This window comes from Monodelphis domestica, chromosome 1 (assembly GCF_027887165.1).
Source record: "Monodelphis domestica isolate mMonDom1 chromosome 1, mMonDom1.pri, whole genome shotgun sequence".
Taxonomy (NCBI): domain Eukaryota; kingdom Metazoa; phylum Chordata; class Mammalia; order Didelphimorphia; family Didelphidae; genus Monodelphis; species Monodelphis domestica.
Genome location: NC_077227.1, coordinates 613,931,622 through 613,953,006, shown reverse-complemented (window position 1 = coordinate 613,953,006; position 21,385 = coordinate 613,931,622). Strand labels below are relative to the sequence as shown.

Below are 21,385 nucleotides of genomic sequence, written 5' to 3'. Positions count from 1 at the left end.
CTTAAAAAAGTTTGCAAGGGAACAATCAAATAAGAAAGGTGAGAGAGGTATGAGATTAGGTATCCTATTCTTGGCAGGCATTCCTCCCATTTAGTAGATGGCATATCTAAGACAGGTATGTGATGCACTTCTAAAGCTTGGTGTAGTGGAGAGAGGACTTGCATTGGGTTCAAGTGTTGCCTCTGATACATAACCACTGTGTGACTGACTAATGGCCAGTCCCTCAACCTCTCAGTTCTCCAGGTAACTCTAAGATGATCAGTCTTAGAACCGTCAACTGGTGGAGAAAGTTACCACACTGGAGCCAGGTTCCTTATATCAGGAAATCAACATTTTCATCAAGGAGATGACTTGAACCATCTTTAAATCATTTAACTTGAATAGAGATTGTATTTTCTTTTCATTATGTTGAAGGAAAGTCCTAGAATATTTTAGTTGGGTGCTAAAGGAAAAGAGAATACTCTAGTTAGCTATTGAGTTGGGATTACTTACCGCCCTGACTGGTGGTCGATGTCTGCACCTTTCTGCAGAAGAATTGGAATTGCTTCATGGTGTTTATTTAAAACAGCCACAGTTAAAGAAGGTCTATCTTCATTATTGGTGCAGTTGGGATCAGCTCCCTGCAATGGACAGAAAAGGAGGTATCTTAATAAAATCTCTATAGTCTATTCCCATCATCTTCCCATTAAGTTCAACAAATAGTACTATGAGGTGAAATAGTACTGTGATAACTGTTAATGGACTAAAGGAGAGTGATTTTAAGAGTTGAAATCAGGTGCATAGACAAAATGGATGTATAAAGGAGCAAATATTGATTCTGTAAAATAGAGAAGGCAACACAATCTGAAGTTTCTCAGGTTAGTGGAAATAAGATTTCCTTGGCTCATAATGCACCAGGATTACAACTCTTCTGGCACAATTAGGTCTGTATTCCAAAGAGATAAGTGAAAAGGAAAAGGATTTATATGTGTAAAAATATTTATAGCAGCTTTTTTTGGTGGCAAAGAATTGGAAATTGAAGGGATGTCCATCATTTGGGGAATGGCTAAACAAGCTGTGGGATATGATTATGATGGAATACTAATGTGCTATAAGAAATCATGAGTGGGATAATTACAGAAAAACTTGCAAATGACTGACAAGAATTGTGAAGTGAAGTGAAGTGAAGCGAGCAGAACCAGGAGAACATGGTATACTGTAACACCAACATATATGATGAAAACCTGTGAATGACTCATCTATTCTCAACAATAAGGATCTAAGATAATTCCTAAGGACTTATGATGAAAAAATACTATCCACCTCCAAAGAAAGAACTGATGGAGTCTGAATACAGATTGAAGCTTACTTTTTTTTACTTTATTTTCTTCTTTATATATGTGTGTCCCCTACATGACTAACATGCAAAAAAACCCAAAACCTACACATGTATAACCTATATCAAATGGCTTGCTTTTTCAAAGATGGGGTAGAGAGAGAGGGAGGGAGAGAATTTGGAACTTAAAATTTTTTTAAATGAATGTTACAAGTTGTTCTTACATATAATTAGGAAAAAACAAAATATAAAAACAAAAAGTAAGAACCCTCGGGGCAGGTATTGAAGTCACTGGATTAGGAAGTATGGATTTGGAAACTCTTGGATTGGAATTAGAAATTTTCAGGTAGAAGTTCTACCACTCAACATGTACCCCAAAGAGGTAAAAACAAAAATGTTGTCTATAACAAAACACTCATAACAGCACTTTGGTGACAGCAAACCCCTAGCAGAAAAAACTTGGGAAAACATTGATGCAGGAATGGCTGAACAAATTCTGTCATATAAAATAATAGAACATTACCATATCTTATGAAAAAACAAAGGAGGAATTCATAGATGTGTAGGACAGTATGAATTCATTTGAAGCAAAGAAACAGAAGTGATTAATATACAAAACAACCATGTCATATAATTACGTAACCAATACATAATTACACAACCAAGTCATGTAATGAAAAACAATTCTAAGGGGACAGCTGGGTGGCTCAGTGAATTGAGGGTCAGGCCTAGAGGCGGGAGGTCCTAGGTTCAAATCTGGCCTCAGGCACTTCCCAGCTGTGTGACCCTGGGCAAGTCACTTGAACCCCATTGCCCAGCCCTTACCACTCTTCTGCCTTAAAACCAATACACAGTACTGATTCTAAGACAGAAGCTAAGGGTTAAAAAAAAAAATTCTAAAAAGCAATTGGATGTTTATTTGTTTCAATGAGCAATCAGAGGCAAGAAACTACATATGCATAATGTAGCTAATTTTTCCAGTCAATTTTGCTTTGTTGGTTGGTTCTGTTTCTTTGTTACAAAAGAAATTTCTATGGGGAGTATATAGGCAAATGAACGTGATATTAAAAAACAGCCATTGGTAAATTTATTTTTAAATATATATGTTAAATTTCCTAAAATTGTGCATATTGTCACTATACTATTAAAACTTCAAGTAGTAGCTTTTAGCATAAAGTTTTAAATCTAGTGCTGAAATCCATATTAAAACAGCCTTTTACACATTGGGCTTAAAACAATGAAAAAATTATTAGCAGAAAAAATAGACACAAGGCCGTATATTTGACAGTTCTGAACTTTCTTATTAAACTTACTTCATCAAGCATTTGTTCAACCACAAAGATTCTTCCTTCTTTTATTTCCTTCAGAAGCTGTCTATTTTCAGGCTATAAAAACATAGAACATTATTTATAAGCATTCTCTTCTGAATTATAGATTTCCAATCCCTTTTTTTCTATTGCCCTTTGTGAGTATTTTAAATATTTTTTATAGCATTATAGTCCAAAAAGGGTGCATTTAATATTTGTGCTTTTTTTTTTGCATTTGGTTCTAAAGCTTTTATGGCCTAGTAGATGATCCATTTTTGTGGCACAAAGGTTAACACATACTACTGATAAAAAGGTATATTCTTTTCTATTCTTATTCAGTTTTCTCCAGAAGTCTATCGAATCTAATTTTTCTAAAGTTCTATATACCTCCTTAATTTCCTTGTTTGGTTTTTGTTTGGATTTGCTTAATTTGGAAAGAAGAAAATTAATGTCTCCTACTAATATAGTTTTATTGCCTATTTCCTCTTATAATTCATATCACTTCTTCTTTAGGAATTTGGATGCTATGCCACTTGGTGTATACAAGTTTAATATTGATATTTCTTCATTACCTATAGTACCTTTTTTCAAGATATAATTTCTTTCCTTATCTCTTTTAATTAAATCAATTTTCACATTTGCTTTGTCTGAGAGCATAATTGCTACCTCTGCTTTTTTAACTCTGGCTAAAGCATAATAGTTTCTGCTCTAGCCCTTTATCTTTACATTTTTTGTGCCTCCCTGCTTGTTTCTTGTAAACAGCATGTAGGATTCTAGCTTTTAATTCACTTTGCTATCTTCTTCTGTTTTATGGGTGAGTTCCTCTTCATTCATATACATTTATATGTTTCCCTCCATCTCATTTTTTCCATTTATCCTTCACTCCTCTCCTTTCAGCCTTTCCCTCTTCATAAATATTTTCATTTCTGAGTACTACCTCCCTAAGTTCACCCTCCCTTTTGTCCATTCCACCGGCTTATCTCCCACATCCCTCTCTTACTTCCCTTATGGTAAGATAAGTTTCTTTGGTGATGTTATTGCTGCTTTGTGCCAATTCTGTTTTGAGTAAGGTTCAAATATTGTCTGCCACCCCCTCTAGCATCCCCTCCACTGTATTGCTTATGTGTCTCCTTATATGAGATAATTTTCCCCTAGTTTTCTCTCTTTTTCTCTTTTCCCAATATAGTGTTTTTTTTTAGTCTTTTGACTTTATTTTTAATAATTCTTATTGCTTTATGGAGTCACTGGCTTCTATTTGGTCCATTCTAATTTTCAGAGTTTTTTGCATGGATAAGGTTTTGTAGCTCTTGGGCCAAGCTGTTAATTTCCTTTCCAATTCTGTCTAATATTGTTCTCTTTTCTTTTCCAATGTTTCCTCAAGTGCTCTTGTTTTGTTTGTAAAAAATTTTAAACTGTTTTTAAAAACTTGCTTTATCTCTTTTAGGAATTCTAGTTGAGTTTGTGCTCAAGCTATATTTTACTCTGAGCCTTTGCATATAGATATTTTAGAATCATCCTTTTCAGTGTTTGTGTCTTAAGTGTCCCTGCTATCATAATAATCCCTTTTAGTGGGATTCTTTTTTTGTTTGCCCATTTTCCCAGAGATTTGATGTTAGGACTGGGTTCTTGTGAATCTTAAAAACTACTCAGACTGTTCTTTAGAAGATTTGGTTTAGCTATTCCCTTATTGTAACAATGGAGATACTTGGTCTAACAAGAATCAGGAATGTATTGGGAATTTTAAAATTACTTCACCCTACTCAGACAGTGCTTTATGAGAAGATAAAGTTGTAAACTCCTGATTGAACAATGAAAGTCATACCTTTTAACTCATACCTTATAGTAAAGCTAGAACGTTAAGCTAGGTCTATTTTTAGATATAATACAAAAAGGTATTAAGTACCTATAAAAGTTAAATTAGTACCTAAAAAGGCCAAGTAACTTACAAAAGGCAAGCTTAACAAAGAGGTGTGAAGTACTCAGAAGATATAATCTAACCAGAGAAGGTGAAAACCAAAGAAGGTGAGAACTAAGAATAGGCAGTCCTGGAAAAAAGTGTCTACTGTGATTGGTAGACATGAAAATTTAGGGGAGGTGACATAAAGAGAAAATTTCTTTAAAAGGAAGGGGTAAAAAGTCAGGAGACAATTGAGTTGGGAGTGGAATTGGATTCTGAACTCAGTTCAGGAGATTCAGTGGAGGACTAGAGCTTGCTTGGAGACAGTCTTATGGTGAGTGATAAAACTGACTCCCTTACCTTTAGGCTCAGGGAGGCCATTTTGTCCAAGGCCTTTAACTACTGCCTGGCCCAAGTCTGAGCCACAGCAGTTTAAATTAATTCTCTCTTTTTCCTCTCTCTCTCTCTCTCTCTCTCTCTCTCTCTCTCTCTCTCTCTCTCTCTCTCCTTTCCTTAATTCCTTCTCTCTCTATTAATTAAAATCTCCATAATTTCCAGACTGACTTGGGAATTTTATTTGGTGACCATTTAAATCTAGATTTCAAGTCACAACAGTAAAATTATCTTTACAGTTTTTGACGATCAGTTTAAATTAATTCTCTCTCTCTCTCCCTCTCTCTCTCTCTCTCTCTCTCTCTCTCTCTCTCCTCTTACCTTAATTCCTTCTCTCTTTATTAATTAAAATCTCCATAAATCCCCAGCTGGCTTGGGTATTTTTCATATTCGGGAATTTCCCATGGCAACCACTTATTTAGATTTCAAGTCAAAGCACTAAAATTATCTTACATTCTGCTATACTTATGGAGTAGACATCTGGGTTGGTCCTATTGCTATTTTGTGGGGTATTTAGTGTTGTATTATTCTAGGAATTATTTGTTTGTTGATTGGGAGCCTGTAAACTTTCCGTGCTTCCAAAGTGGACTGAACCAAGGCAAAGTATGATCGCTGCCTCCCTAGTTCAAGTACTGCAAGTTCTTGACCTGGATTTGGTCCTGAGCAACAGAGGACTACTGTGCTAGATGCCAACACTATACACCAGCTGGAAAGTTCTATTAGTTCAGAGTAACAAAATTGTAGGCTTTTCTTTGGTCTGGGGATTCTGCTCTGGTTATGCTTCTGCAGGCTATACTAGATACTGGAACTGAGACTCTTCACACTGCTATTGTTGGCATCTCTACTTCTTTTTATGGTGCACTGTTCAGGACCTCCCCCTCTGGGAAAACTACTCAAATTCGGGGTCCCTTCTCAGTCCATCCTGGAGCTCTGATCCTGGAGTTGCTAATGGGCAACAAAGTTTCCAGTTGACACATTTCCCTCTGGCAGTACTTCAGAATGAGTCTAAGGGTGCATTATGGGTCTGAGACCTTCTTTCTGATGTACCACCTTTCCCTGGGTAGTAGAATACTCCTGGTTCAACCCTGACCTCCCAATCTACAGATCTCTTTGTTTATCTCTCTATGCCAACCTGAGCTAGACACATTATTTCACTATGATTTTTCCCATCAAAATTTAGTCTGTTGCATTTTATAGGTCCATTTAAAGGAGTTTTGTGGAGGAGAGGTCAGCTGTACTTCTTTTTATTTACTTGCCATCTTTTCTCTATAAACCTTAAAATTTCTTAGACTTATGAATGTTGGAAATTTCCCCAGTGGGAAATCTCATACTGGAAAAAATTTCCTACTGATAGTAAGAACTCTATTGGAATGTGAAACCCCTTGGCATGGGAGGATCCTTCTCCTCCCTACTTAAGACTACTTTAGGACAGAAACCTTTTGCTGAACAATGGAAAGGACTTTGACCTATGCTTAAGCATAGAACAGGAAGTTCTTTGAGTCATGATTGATTTTAGAATTGATACAATGGAGATACTTGGAATGACAGAACCAGGTCTTGGAAAATGCAATCTCCACCCTACTTAGAGTAACAGGATTTAGGAAGGGCTGCAGCAAAGATCAAGATTTAATTATTTGAGAATATGACCTTCAACAGACATGTGCAAAGCCACAGACCTCTGGGCGGTCCTGGGTTAAACTAGAGCCACCATTGGCACAGGAGAGACATCGACAGTAATTGGTAGATGTGAGAACTGAGGGGAGGGAACTTAGATGGTTTCCTTAAAGATAGCGGGGTCTGAGGACAGAGAGGAGAGTGTTTTTGGCTCTGAGAGGTTTTGCTAGAAGGAGGTTTTGCTCTGAGCGAGGTGGCTCTGAAGGAGGACTGAGGAGGTTGCTCTGTTGGAGGACCAGGAGAGAAGGCTGGCTCTGAAGGAGGAGAATTCTCTGGAAACATTTCTTGAAAGGAGGCTCTCTTGAAGGTGAAGCCTGAGGTTGGCATGAGAAGCCTTACCTAGAGAGATCTTGGGTGAGTGATAAAACCAACTGACTGATTTATTCATTCTTATTCCTTTCTTCCTTTCTCTCTTTTTCTATTGATTAATCAGTGTATTATAAATTAAATTTCTCCATAAAACCCAGTTGGCTTGGGCATATTCATAAATTAGGAATATATTCCCTGGTGACCATCTTATATTTATATAAAACCAAGACACAGTTGAAAACATATTTCAGCGGTCATAATTGATATATATATTTTCCTTGCTCCCAAACATTTTAATTATCACAGTTTATGGCTCCCACTCTCTTATCTACAACTATTTAACACTCAAAACTATTTTAAATCTAACATCTCCCTTCTGATTCTTTTCTCTCAAACTATGTCTGCCTTTCTTTTGTCAGTCTTCAATAAGCAATAACATTTATTAAGCTCCAACTATAAAGTGCTAGATGTTGAACTAAGTGCTGAGGATAAAGTGAAAGGCAAAAGACAGTCCCTGCCCTTGAGGAGCACCCAATCTAATGTGGGAGACAACAAGAGGACAACATACAAACAAGCTATATTCAGTGTAAATAGGAAATTCCATAGTGGGATGGAACTAGAATTAAGAAGGGTTAAGAAAGACTTCCAGTAGAGGGTGAGATTTAACTGTGACTTAAAGAACACCAGGATAGTCAAACAGTAGAGATAAGGAGGAATAATGTTTCAGGTATGGAGGATAGCCAGAGAAAATGCCCATACCTGATGGTTGGAGTATTTTGTTCATGTAACAGCATGGAGGCTGTTAATAAAGGCAGCAATAAACTCAGGTGCAGTATCTTTTTGCCTTGAGAATCTTCACACAAATAATTTTTAAAAGCAAACATTTATCATCATATTACACCCCCAAATTCTCCTGAATTGTCAATGGAGCAGGACCCATAAGAAAAAAACCATAGGAAGGCACAGAGAATAGTCTGATCAATTAGGCAGAACTAGATGGAAACAGAACAACATAAACTTTGACTTTTAAAGCCTTTTACAATCTTCCTTTCCAATCTTCTTATACATTGATGCAACTTTATGGGAATAACCAATGGCTGTCTATTATTTCTAGGATCAAATGTAAACTCTGTTTGGTGGCATACCACTAAGACAGCTAGATAGGCTAATCAGTGACTTCCTATTGCCTCCAGGAAAAAATATTAATTCCATTTCCCTTTCAAAGCATAATAATAAAGAATAAATATTTATTGACTCTAATCTTACATCTCCAACTGTGTTTTAGACCTCTTGAACTGGATGTCCAGTAGACATCTTAAACTCAACATGTCCACAACAGAACTCAATACCTTTTCCCTTAAACCTTCTTCCCTTCCTCCCTTCCCTATTACTGTATAAAAACAATACCATCCTTCCAGTCACTCAACTCACAATAAAGGTATTGTTCCTGACTCCTCACTGTCTTTCACCCCTGTTTCCCCATATTCCAATCTGTTGCCAAGGCCTGTTGATTTCACCTTTGCAATGTTGCTTGAATATGCCCCTTGGATTATTGTAATAGCCTGTTAGTGAGTTTGTCTGCTTCAAAGCTCTCCCCACTCAAATTCATTTTCTAATCAATGACTAAAGAGATTTTCCTGTGCCCATCTGACTGTCAGAAGCAAATACAACATACTCTATTTGGTATTCAAAGCCTTTCATAACCTAGTTCCCTCCCCTCCTACTCATCTATTCTTTTTTTTTCTTTTTTGTTTTTAAATATATTTTATTTGATCATTTCCAAGCATTATTCGTTAAAGACATAGATCATTTTCTTTTCCTACTCATCTATTCTTATACATTTTTCCATCCAGAAATACTGGCCTCCTGGATGTTTCATGAACAGGACACACTCCAGCTCTCAACTCTGGGCATTTGGGCTGTTCCCCTTGCCTGGAATGCTCTCCCTCCTTTGCTCTGACTCCTGACCACCCTCTCTTCCAGTCCCACCTAAATCCCACCTTCTACGGGAAGCCTTTCCCAACCATTTTTAATTTTAGCATCTTTCTTTGCCTTTGTTTAAGTATCCCTTGTTAGATCATAAATTTCTTGAAATCCAGGACTATCTTTTGTCTCTTTTTTTAACTTCTAGGGCTTAGGACAGTGCTTGGCATATTGTAGGCTGATAATAAATGTTTAATTATTGATACAATCTATCTACCAAATTGCCTTACTCTGCACTGAAGCAGCTCTAGGCCAAAATGGAGAGAGGGACAGTCTCAGACTCAGGAAAACCTCACATCTAAATCTTGCCTCAGACACTTCTTGGCTGTGTGACCTTGGACAGCCACTTAACCTCCCTTGGTATCAGCTTTTCCTCATCTATAAAACAAGGATAATAAAAGTACCTACCTCACAGGGTTGTTGTGGAGGTTAAAGGAAATTATACCTATTGCAAACCTAAAAGTGCTATATGAAAACCTGCTATTATATTATTATTATAATCATTATTCTAACTACATTACTTCCTTTTTATACTCTATAAAGTTCAGGCAAACTGGTCTTGCTATTCCTTGCACTCAGCATCCTCCATTCCTCTACATTGCTGTTTCCCTACACACAGGGAGTCCATCCTTAACTCTGCTTCTCAGAATCCTTATTTCCTTCAAAATTCAGTGTTGTCCCCTGTACTAGAGAAGACAATTACAAAGAACAAGGGTTGTACATACTGAAAGCAGGTCTTCCTTTCCTGAAAAAGGTCTTATCTTCCTTTTATTTTTTATGTCCTTTGTAGAGTTTGAGGTCTTTTGGTTGTTTTCATTGACTAAAAAAGAACATAAAAGTTAAGATTCAGAGGCATGCTTTCTTCTTCCTGTAGTACACTGACAGATTAGACAATATGTCTGAAGGCAGGGAATAAAAAAAAAATTAGATGGGAGAATTTGTGTTCTATTGACCATATAAGAAGAATCCCCATTGTACACAGAGACTGATACACTGTGGTACAATTGAACGTAATGAACTTCTCCATTAGTGTCAATGCAATGACTCTGAACAATCTGCAGGGATCTAGAAGAAAAAACACTATTCACAAGCAGAGGACAAACTGTGGGAGTAAAAACACTGAGGAAAAGCAACTGCTTGACTACAGGGGTTAAGGGGACATGTCTGAGGAGAGACTCTAAATGAACACTCTAATGCAAATATTAACAACATGGCAATGGGTTCGAATCAAGAACACATGTAAAACCCAGTGGAATTGTGCGTTGGCTATGGGGGGGGGGGAGGAAAAGAAAATAATCTTTGTCTCCAATGAATAATGTTTTGAAATGACCAAATAAAATATTGTTTAAAAAAAAAAAGAAGAATCCCAACAATTTCCTTATGAAGTTCTATCTTTATCAAGCCCCAAAGCCTCATTCTGTTTCTGGGGCATATCAGCTAGTATATCATTAATTCCAATGAAATGTCAAATAAGCAGAAGAGTATTAATTTAGGAGTTATTTAATGAGTGGTCAAGGTGGTATGTTATTTTCAGGTTCTTGGTTGACATTATCAAGCTTTATGGGGTACTCAAGTTGTTGAAAACATTAAGAAAAAACTCACCTGCATAGATTGGGCTACTGTATTGTCCATTTAGAATTTCTGTTGCTGTGCTTTGAAAAGGACTGTCGTGACTTACTGGCTTGTTGCCGGAAGTATTCTGGCAAATGACATAAATAATGCATTTTAAAAGGTAATCTAAAAAATTTTTTTTTCTTAATGAATACACTATAATTCTTCCTAGTTAATTCAACTTTTTTTTTTTAACCCTAACCTTCCATATTGGATTCAATACTATGCATTGGCTCCAAGGCAGAAGAGTGGTAAGGGCTAGGCAATGGAGGTTAAGTGACTTGCCCAGGGTCACACAGTTGGGAAAGTGTCTGAGGCCAGATTTGAACCAGGACCCCTCATCTCTAGGCCTGGCTCTCAATCCACTGAACTTCCAGCTGCCCCTGTAATTCAACTTTTTAAAAAGGCAATGTCTAAAACAAAAAGAAACCACAAAAGTAAAACTTAATAAAAAAATGAGCTTTTATATAAACACATGGAGTATGTATCGATATTCAGCAAATGTTAAGCTAATTCATAATAATTCAGCAAAAATTAAGATTATAATACCAAAGGGAAAAAGAAAGTCTAGAAAATCTAAAGCAGATACTCATGATAATAGAAACTTCCAAACTAACTGAAGGGTATCAAATTTTAAAAAGATATTGTATACTAATTTGGAGAAGATAACAATAATGATTGCAAGAAAGTATCAAGCTCCATTATTGACAGAGTTAAAGCATATAGTAAATGGAATATATTTTAAAATAGATGAAGAATATTTCCAGATATAAAGGACCTGACACAATCTGCCAACAAATCTCCACAGCTATAAACACTATTACCAAAACACATTATTACCAATATCATTAGAAATAATAGACAAAAAGATTTTAAAGAATTAGGTGGTGTAGAATGTTAAGGAAAGTGAAGGTGAATGGTATAAAATCACTGAGTAAATTAGATTCTATATAGTTAGAACTATACAATATAAAAATGTGGGTAGAGACAATGTCATGGGGGAAAGGAGAACTAATCCCCTACAACTAGATTGTATTTTATCACCTCTAGTAGAGAATTTAGTGCTTATTATCTTAATGACAAAAACAAATGGAAAGTAATTCAAATAACTATGTTAAAATGTTACATATTGATATTTAAAATATTTAAAAATCTAGGGGGGCCAGCTAGATGGTTCGATAGATTAAGAGACTGGCCTAGAGATAGGAAATCCTAGGTTTAAATCTGGCTTCAGACACTTCCTAGCTGAATAACCCTGGGTAAATCATCTAACCCCCATTGCCTAGCCCTTACCACTCTTCTGCCTTTGAATCAATTCACAGTATTCATTCTGAGATAGAAAGGAAGAGTTTAAAAACCACAGCAACTTTCTGATTCAATTTAAAAGAAAACAAAATATTTAAAGTCCAACATAGAAATTAGGGGAGATGAGATAATAAAACAATGAATAACAATAATTCAAAATTTACAAGATGATAGAAGACTTCAAATGTATATATTTTGACATTAGATATGAATGGGCTGAACTTACCTATTGTATAATTGAAAATCTGTTACCCTAAAAAAAAGAACTACATTTCCCAGGAGCCTACTGACTTCCTGTCATTATGTCCTTCCTGTAGACAGGGAATAAATTGAGTGGGTAGTCCTACTTTTGCTTTCTTTACTTCCTGCTGGCAAGCATGGTGGTGGCAAGCAAGATTTTGAACTGGCCATGGGCACATGGTTTTTATTTTGTATCCAATTTATTCCTTTATTTCTAATGATCATTAATAAATCTCCTAAAATATAATATTTTTATTATTGAGATTAATTTTAACTTTTACATTGATGGCAACCAGAAGTTGGAGAAAAAAACTCTTAAATTTTTAAAGATAGCTTAGATAAATTTTTTAAGTCACATTTCTCGTACCATGGCTTTTCACCCACTATACCCCACCCCCACCCCTTGAGAACTCTGAACTCTCTTTGGAGCTGCTGCCCTACTTCTGCTATTTTTTATTCCCTACTTTTTGCCTGGTCACCCTCTCTACTGGCCCTGCTGTTTTTAGTTTGAGGGACTTAGCTAGGGACTCTTGGTTTGAGCCCATGTTCCTCAGTTCCTCGATGCTGCCACTGGCATTGCTGCTGCTGATACTACCTGTTCCTGCTCCTACTCCTGAACCTCCTTCTGATCTCCTGATCACCTCTGGACCCCTATTCCTACCCTGACTGCTGTTGCAGATCCTGCTGGTCTGCTGATTGCTGCTTCTGAGAAGCTAGGAGTCCTTGGAGCCACTCTCCAGGCAGCTGGTAAAAATCAGGGTGTGTTATCCTTAGACAACAATTAGCCTCCTAACTCCCTGTCCATGTGGCAGAGGAAACAAACTTCTCCCTAGTGTTTTACCTTGGGGATGGGGAAGGAAGTAAAAATTGCAAGCATGGCATACTCTATGAAAGAACAGTACCTTGCCTATTTCAAACAGCTTTGAGTTTTAGGATATTTTTTTCTTTCTATCATTCCTGAGTGCACTGATCCTTTCAATTATCTTGCCTGAGATTCAGGGGAGAAATTCATCTCCTTACATCCCTTTGCCATTTGGGCCTGCCCAGGCTCTAAGATTCATCTAGTTTGAGATTCCTCAAAACCATGTTCTCTCTCACTATGGGAGCTACCAGAGCTCTGACAAAAGGAATCTGAATAGAGAAAAGAACTTTAAAGAGTTTGGAGGTGAAATTTTTAAGCCTTTTTGACTCCATTATTTTATAAAAGTCTCTATCTTATTGTATTTTGCTGATTGTTTGCTTTACAATTTAATTTGGTTGGTTTTAAGTTCATATATTAATCTGATCAATACTATTCTGTTGCACTGAATCATTTTAATCTACTTTGTTTTAACTACTGTTATATTCTGTTATCTTTCCCCTATAACTATACTGAACAAAATATCATTATATAAGCCCATAAAAACAGCTTTTTAAAAAAAATTTGGCTTTGTTAATTGTCACATAGATGATAGATGGACTCCATCAATCTAGTTAACAACCTTTGGAAAATTAAATGAGCTAAATATCTCAAATTGATTTTAAGGGGTCTTCAGACATGAATTTTAGATTTGTTTCAACAACTGTGACTGATCGTTTTGCCTGCTTCTGAGTTATTTGTAACAAGAGTAAAGGGTTCATTTTAGTAGCTGAAGTGAAGTGCAATATTATATATATATATATATAAATGGATGGGACATAATAGTCTCATACCAGAGGAGCTTACTCTACCCTTCCACCAGAATGATCTAGATTCTTGGTGATGTTTTTTAGACCCAACATCAACAGTAAGGAGGTTGTTTTTTTCTAGATTCCCCTGCCACATTTTTGTAATGATGGAAGTAATAGAAATTTAAAAAATTTCAGCCAAGGTTGAAATATTACTACACCTAAAAAACTTGTGACAAGTACCCATTAGCTTCTAAGGTTTTTTTTAAAATGTCACACAGCAGACTCATGTGAATCCTAATGATAGGGGGTTTGTTTGCTGTTGTCATCAAATGGGCTATTATAACTTTGGGGATTTTGATATTTCTTGAATGTACATTACCTGTTGTACTATTGTTCTTTATAAAAAAAAAACTGTTACTTTGTAAAAATCATTTGCATTCACACCATGGGTCATGGCCAAGTTAAAAAGGAAATGGATCTAATTTTTGCATGAGAAACCTTTGTACCTTTTCTTAGGTGACACAGTGTCATTGATTGCAGGCTATATATTTTTTATTTTTAAAACTTTTTTATTATTGCTTGTATGTGCAACTTACTATTTCAGTTTTATTTTTTCTTGCCTTTTTGTATTTGAAGCACATGTCACGAGTACTGAGAAGATTTTCTTTAACTTTTTTGATCTTGCAGTAATATAAGTTTAAAATACATTTTCCCTAATGTCAATGCATACCCTAAAAGCTTTAGACTATAAACTCATTGTTTAAAAAATTATGGGACTTTACTTAATGATTCTGTCTGATTCCAGGAGAAGGGAATACAAAAAGAGCCGTGCCAAAGAAGCACAAAGCTACTTGCATAGTGCCAATTGAGCACAAGGTCAAAGAGACCAAACCAATCCTACGTTGATTGATGACATTCTGTGCAAAGAACACAAGGATTTGATCATGTGTGATATGTGAGACTTGAGGTTGTGGCTGTTTAACATGTGTTAAATGCGGGACCTTCCTTGTAACACACAGTCAATATCAAGTACATGACATCGATTATTCTGGCTCCATCCTGGCTCCCATTTGCTCCTATAATCTAGTCCCTTTTCTGTCTTTCAGTGTGGCAACCTTTCTGTAGTCCTGTCTATCAATTGGGTAAATGCATAATTGCCTAAATCACTTTAATTGGGCCCTGGTTCAAGGACCTGTTATAGGTTTATTTTCCTTTACTTAGAATTTTTACACATAAGACTTTGATAGTCTACATTTCATTTTTCTCTTTTATTTGGATTTTTAAAATATTTTTTTATTTCTCTTGCCAATTAATTCATATTCCTCATAACTCACCCATGTATCCCTAAGTGATCCACCTGATTGCTTGTATAGGAGCTAAGGGTCTTCCTTTTTCATTGTGGAGATCTAAATATAAGCCAAATTCTGATGTTCCCTGGTGACATGAGCCAAAGAACATAAGAGGTCAACAAGGCAGAAATATAGTGATAGGCCACAAGTTATCATATTTTTTACTCATCACAACTTGGTTCCTTTTATCCTCAACAGAGGCATTTTTATAACCTAGGCAAAGTCTGAAAATCATATCCTCTGAACTTAATTTACCACATTGAAAAATATCCCATATATTATAAAGTATAGAACTTTTAGCATTAAAAATAAAATGAAAATATATTTATATAAAAAGTATCAAAAGGGATTCTAGGTTGTTTCCCCTTAAGTGTTATACTAGTCAGATTCTTTTACCTTAGACTCAGTTCTTAGATTTAGTCTATTTTCTAATTCTATACTATTAAGTAGGTTGCCTATTGTGAATCTCAAAAATGTATTAAGGGCCTAATGGAAGCATTTTTCTATATTATTAATTCAGAAAAAATGAACTAAATAGATTCCCTGTGCATCAATTGGGGAATGCCTGAACAAGTTGTGGTATATGACTGTAATTAAATACTACTGTGTTATAAGAAATAATGAGAATGGTTTAAGAAAATCTGGAAAGACCTATATGAATTGATTCAAAGAGAGCAGAACCAAGAGAACATTGTACACAGTAATAATGATACTGAATGATGAACATTTATGAATGACTTAGCTATTCCTAGCAATATAGTGACCTAAGAAAATCTTCAAGGACTCATGAAGAAAAATGCCATTCACATTTTGAGAAAGAACTGATGGAGTCTGAATGCAGACCAAGACATACCACATATAATTTTATTTATTTCACTTTTCTTTTGTTTGTTTGAGTTCTCTTTCATAAAATGACTAATATGGAAAGATGTTTTACACATTACACATGTAAAATCTATATCAGATTGATTGTTATCTCAAGGAGGAGAAAGAAGAAAAAGGAAGGGAGGGTGAGAATTTGGTTCAAACTTTAAAAAAGAGGTTAAAAATAGTTTTTTCATTAATTGAGGAAAAAATATTTATAATCTGATTTTTTTCCCACTCACCTTTGTGATTTGCATGAAATTCAGCCTGATACTGACTGTATAACCATCTTCATGGACTGTAGCTATGAGAAGCTATTAAAAACACACATAAAGGAAATGATCACAACTGTTTGAGTCTCATTGGTCTGAAAAACAAACTAGAAAATCAGGGACTTTGAGCTATATGTTTGATCTGCCTGTGGATCCTTTGTTTAACCCCTAAAAACATTAGAATACTTGATTGGAAACTGAGGGTTTTCTCTGACCAAACTGAAACACTAGGGAAATTGGGTTTTATTGATGACAGATATGTATAATAAAGGTGAATGGAAAACAGTACTTTTGCTTTTTAATCTTTTGCTTGGTTCAGAGTTCTTTTTGTGTTAAGCAGAGAGGATTTTGGGAATATCAAAGAGTTTCTAACAGAGAGCTTTGATATCTCAGACACAGGGTCTAAAAGGGAAGACCTCATGTTATTTTGGGAGCACCCAGTTTGCTTTTTGTTACTTGGGTATAATGGTTACAACTAAAGAACTGCAAGATTCTTGACACTATACTTTAATAGTATTCACTAGCTAAGATGGCTTGGGTGACCTGAAAGTTAAGCCTCGAAGAGAGCAGCAATAAGCAGCTCAATAGAGGCACCCTGGGGCCATGAGATGAAAAGATTCCATGCACTGTAGTCTGAAAAATGACTGAACAAAATAATATATAAAATAGTTGTGATATCCTCCTATTCTGTCATAGAAGTGAACTAAATATAGCTCTTCTCTTAGAATTTAGACTTAGAATTCACAAAGCAACTTTTGAAAAGGTGCTCAGAAACTCACTGGCCCTTATCTAAAGTTAACAAGTTAGGCCATAGGAACTTGAAAGATTTAGAGCTAAAAGGAATTTAAGAGATCAACTAATCCAAACTTCTTTGACCAGATGAAGAAATGAAGCCCAAGGAGGTTAACTGACCTGTCTAAGATTGGGCATGTAGTAAGAACCTATTCTACAATGAAATTAGCTGTCTATAAGCTCAATTCAGTCTCAGCAATAACTTCTGTGTAGTAAGTTTTTCTTTTATATTATTTTAGCAATATCTTCTCTTTATAAGCTCTTAGAGGAGCCTAAAGATGATTTTACTCTCTTTCACAGTATACCAAGGTAAAGCTGTGGCTTTTAAGTGCTGTCTACACTTTAATGCAGGAAACAGCTACCTTTGGTTTTCTAGTTTCCTGGACAAATGGAAGGCTGGTCTGTAATTTAAGTTTTATTTCTTATATATAAAATACTTTTTTTCTGGGCAGAATTTTCCCTTTAAAGGCTAGGAAAAGAACATTTTCATTAATTAGTTCAATACTTCATCAAATTTGATGGTATTACTAAATTCAATTTAACCAATATTAATTATATTCCAGCTATATTTAAAGTTACTGTATACATAATTTGTATCCTGAAGATACAAAGACAAAATTGAAACTATCCTTGCTATCAAAAATAATACATTCTAGAAGCAGTGAGGTGACTCAGTGAATGGAGAACCAGGCCTAGAAATAGGAGGTCCTTGGTTCAAATCTAGTCTTAGATACTTTCTAGCTACGTGATCCTAGGCAAGTCACTTAATCCCAATTGCCTAGCCCTTACTGCTCATCTGCCTTATAACTAATACTTAGTATTAATTCTAAGACAGAAAGTAAGGGTTTAGGAAAAAAAAAAGGAAAATACATTCCAGTAATGCACTTTTTTTGAGGTAGGGTCCAGAGAAGTCTAGACCTATAATTTCACAGGTTTAGAGAACTAGGTGAGGAAGCTCATCTATGAGTGTAAAATAGCAATACACAAGGAGACAGGACTTATGCCTCAAGCTTTAGCTCCACCTACATTGCCTCTTGAATAATGCAAATGCTTACTATTAAATAATTCACTGTCTTTGGGCAACAAGGCTGGACAAGTAAGTGTTGGAACCTGAAGTTATTGGTCTTGTCCTTATATTGGATTCTATACTGACTCAGAGGGAAGGGCTCTCTTTTCTGAGTCATCATGATCATTTTCAGCAACTCTTGACTTTTTGTTTTGTTTTGTTTTTGTTTTTGGCCAGTTCTCAGCCTGCCTAACCTTGCTCTGTTGAAATGTTCTGACATGATTATATCATGAAGCACTACAGCTGCAGTTTGAATTTTCTAAGGCTCAGATTAAATCAACTGTTAACATCTTCACCCTGCCTGAAAAAAACAAAAGCAATAAATTCTTCAGCCAAATTGGAATAGATTTTAGCAGAGTTGGATAGTTCATGACTCGTGGATTGTTTGTGCTTTCATTGGATAGGTTTATAGGGTATAAAAATGCTGAGAGTTAAAACATTGTAGGAAAAATTCTTCTCTTCATTCTTTCCAAGATAACCAATTATGACAGTTACTCATGTTATCATGCTTCTAGGAAAACTATGAAAAAGTTACCTAGAAGTGACCATTATTTAGGCCAATTGGACCTAGAAGCATTGAAGAAAGTTGTCTAGCCCCTTTTAGCCATGTATTTATACTTTGTTTTTTTTTACCTTTCCCATCTTTGGTTCTCCAATTAATATCCTGAAGTTAGGGTTGTTCTGGGCATAACTTCTGAGATGAGCAAAAATGTGATCCAGCTGTTTCCTCCAATATCCTGGAAGAAAAAGGAACAATTAAAGCAATCAGTCACCTTGATAATTCTTCTGTTGTTATATAGGACCAATAAGAGAAAATGACTAGTTTTAATGTAAATTTTCTTATTCAAGATTTATGCTTTGTTTTTAAAGATTTGAACATTTTTTTGTGTGTCTTTTGAAATTGGTGTTATAGTGTCATGGAATCATAATCACAGACTCTTAAGTCATAGAGATCAACTATTCCAATCCTCTCATTTTATAGATAAGAAAACTAATGACCAGGGAGTTAAATGGTTTGCTCATTGCCACATAGCTAATTAGTAGCAAAAATAAAATTAAAAACGAGGTTTTAAAAAGTTCCCAATCTATTTTTTTTCCCCAAGATCTCAAGCTGCTTTTCCAATAGCAGCCCAACATATCTCAAAATGACTTCCAGATCTGAGGGGAAGGGGGAAGACGGACATCCAACTTTCCTTGGTAGTTTGAGTTGGCAAATCTCTTTGGATTCCATACTTAGCAACAGCATTGCTGGGGTAATATAATTAATAAATTTCCTAGAAAACCATTTTATCTTTTTATAATTGAAGTCATAACAGCAATAATAATGATAGTGATGATTATCTTAATGTAAATACTGTATCCAGGTACATAGTGTGAATCAGAGCAAATATTCTAGAAAATTGCCAAACTATTAATTTCAGTTAGATAGACATAGGGATAGCATTGGAAGCTTTTTTCAATAAACATTTTGTATATATTTTTACCATCACTGTCATTCCTCAAAACCACTCCTTTGCACTTTTTCCTCTAACAAAAAGAGTACAACAAATAAGGCAAAACAGACATACTCATCCTGTCTGACAGGATCTGCCTCATTCATCAGTGCCTGGAGTCTACTACCTCTCTGTCATGAGAAGAGAGGTGCAATAAGCTTCACCATCAGCTCCCTGGAATCAAGGCTGGTCATTGGATGATTCTATACTCTAAGTGCTCTTTGCCTTTCCATCACTGTATATTGTTCTCTAGGCTCTGCTTGCATTGACCATTCTGCATCAATGTCTCTGCCCTCTTCATCTGTTCTTTTGCCTGGATCCACACTTGTGATTTCATTGGCATGAGGAGCTCCAGAGAGACTACAGATCTGCATCTGGCCCTGTATGGAGCACAGAGAAGCTGCACATCATCATGTATCTGAGGCAGGACTTGATCAGAGGCCAGCAAGCTGTCCCAGACAGCTCAGTGAAGTAGAATGATAGATCTGGAATCCCAAATACCTGAGTTCAGATCCTGCCTCAGACACTTACTAGCTTTGTGACTCTGGACGAGTCACTTAACCATTGTTTGCCTCACCTTTCCTCATAGGTAAAATGGAGATAACAATAGCACCTATCTGCCAGTGCTATTGAAAGGATCAAATGAGATAATCATTGTAAAGTGCTCTGTAAATCTTAAAGCTGTATATAAAAGCTATTATTATTATCCACTCTGCTTTGTTGTCTTTCCCTGTTGTTTCTTATGACACAATAATACCCTATTCAACATTACATTCAAATAACACAATTATTTTCAGCCATTTGGCACCTACGTTGTTCCTAGTTTTTGCTTACCTCAATGACTTCTTCACCCTAATTTTTCATTTAATGAATTTAATTCTATATATCACCAAATGGCAAGTGATAACGAGAGAATAAAGGACTTGGGGCTCTATCTCATCTTTTTTCTTAAGGAAAAATAATTCTACCAGCAACTCAGGGCTGCAAACATTCCCCTGAACTTTTTAAACCCCCCCCCCCCCCCCCGCAGGGGCAGGTGGGTGGCTCAGTGGATTAAGAACTAGGCCTGGAGATGGGAGGTCCTAGTTTCAAATCTGGCCTCAGACACTTTCCAGCTATGTGACCCTGGGCAATATTGATTGATCTATATTCTAACACAGAAGGTAGGGGTTTAAAAACCAACAGACACCCCCCCCCCCTTTTTTTAAACCCTTACCTTCCATCTTACAATCAATACCATGTATGGTTCTGAGGCAGAAGAACGGTAAAGGCTAGGCAATGGAGGTTAAGTGACTTGTCCAAGGTCACACAGCTGGGAAGTGTCTGAGGCCAGATTTGAACCCAGGAACTCCTAGGTCCTTTTTTAGGCCAGGCTCTCAATCCACTGAGCCACCCAGTTGCCCTCAAGTGTTATTAGTTTTTGAGGAAGAGGTAATTAAAATTTTTTTCATTTACATTAGCATATGAAATAAGTTCTCTCTTAAAAGTTTTGCCTTCTGGGACTTGGGTATATTTTACTTGATAAAGCTGTTTTAATCATCCAGAAATTTGAACTTTTTCTTTAGCAAGTTAAAGGTTTATGTAAAGAGGATAGGCCAAAATCCAAGAAAATTTTACTATTTTAAAAAATGTAATGGAATATAATTCTACAGGGGAAAAAATGGATTTTTAATGGAATAGAGCACTTTCAAGCATTTCTGATGAAAAGACCAGAGCTGCAAAGTAACTTCGAAGTACAAGCATAAGAATCAAGAAACATAAGGTAAAACTGAATGAGCAATCATAAGAGATTCAACAAGAATAAAGTATTTTCATTCTAATATGGAAAGTTGATAAATGTGTCTCCTTTGGAAGCCTATCATCTG

The 21,385-nt window shown here is 35.9% G+C and overlaps 1 protein-coding gene across 2 annotated transcripts in view; it reads right to left on the bottom strand.

Annotated features, from left to right (window-relative positions):
* The window catches only part of DZANK1 (double zinc ribbon and ankyrin repeat domains 1), a 146,670-nt gene that overhangs the window by 16,467 nt on the left and 108,818 nt on the right, over positions 1 to 21,385 (bottom strand). For both annotated transcript variants that reach the window (XM_007476646.3, XM_007476645.3), the window contains exons 14-19: positions 18,661 to 18,764; positions 16,140 to 16,211; positions 10,481 to 10,577; positions 9,604 to 9,698; positions 2,629 to 2,700; positions 493 to 620 (exon numbers count right to left, since the gene is read on the bottom strand). In XM_007476646.3, the coding sequence (XP_007476708.2) occupies positions 493 to 620; positions 2,629 to 2,700; positions 9,604 to 9,698; positions 10,481 to 10,577; positions 16,140 to 16,211; positions 18,661 to 18,764 (568 nt within the window). The remainder of the gene's footprint in view (positions 1 to 492; positions 621 to 2,628; positions 2,701 to 9,603; positions 9,699 to 10,480; positions 10,578 to 16,139; positions 16,212 to 18,660; positions 18,765 to 21,385) is intronic.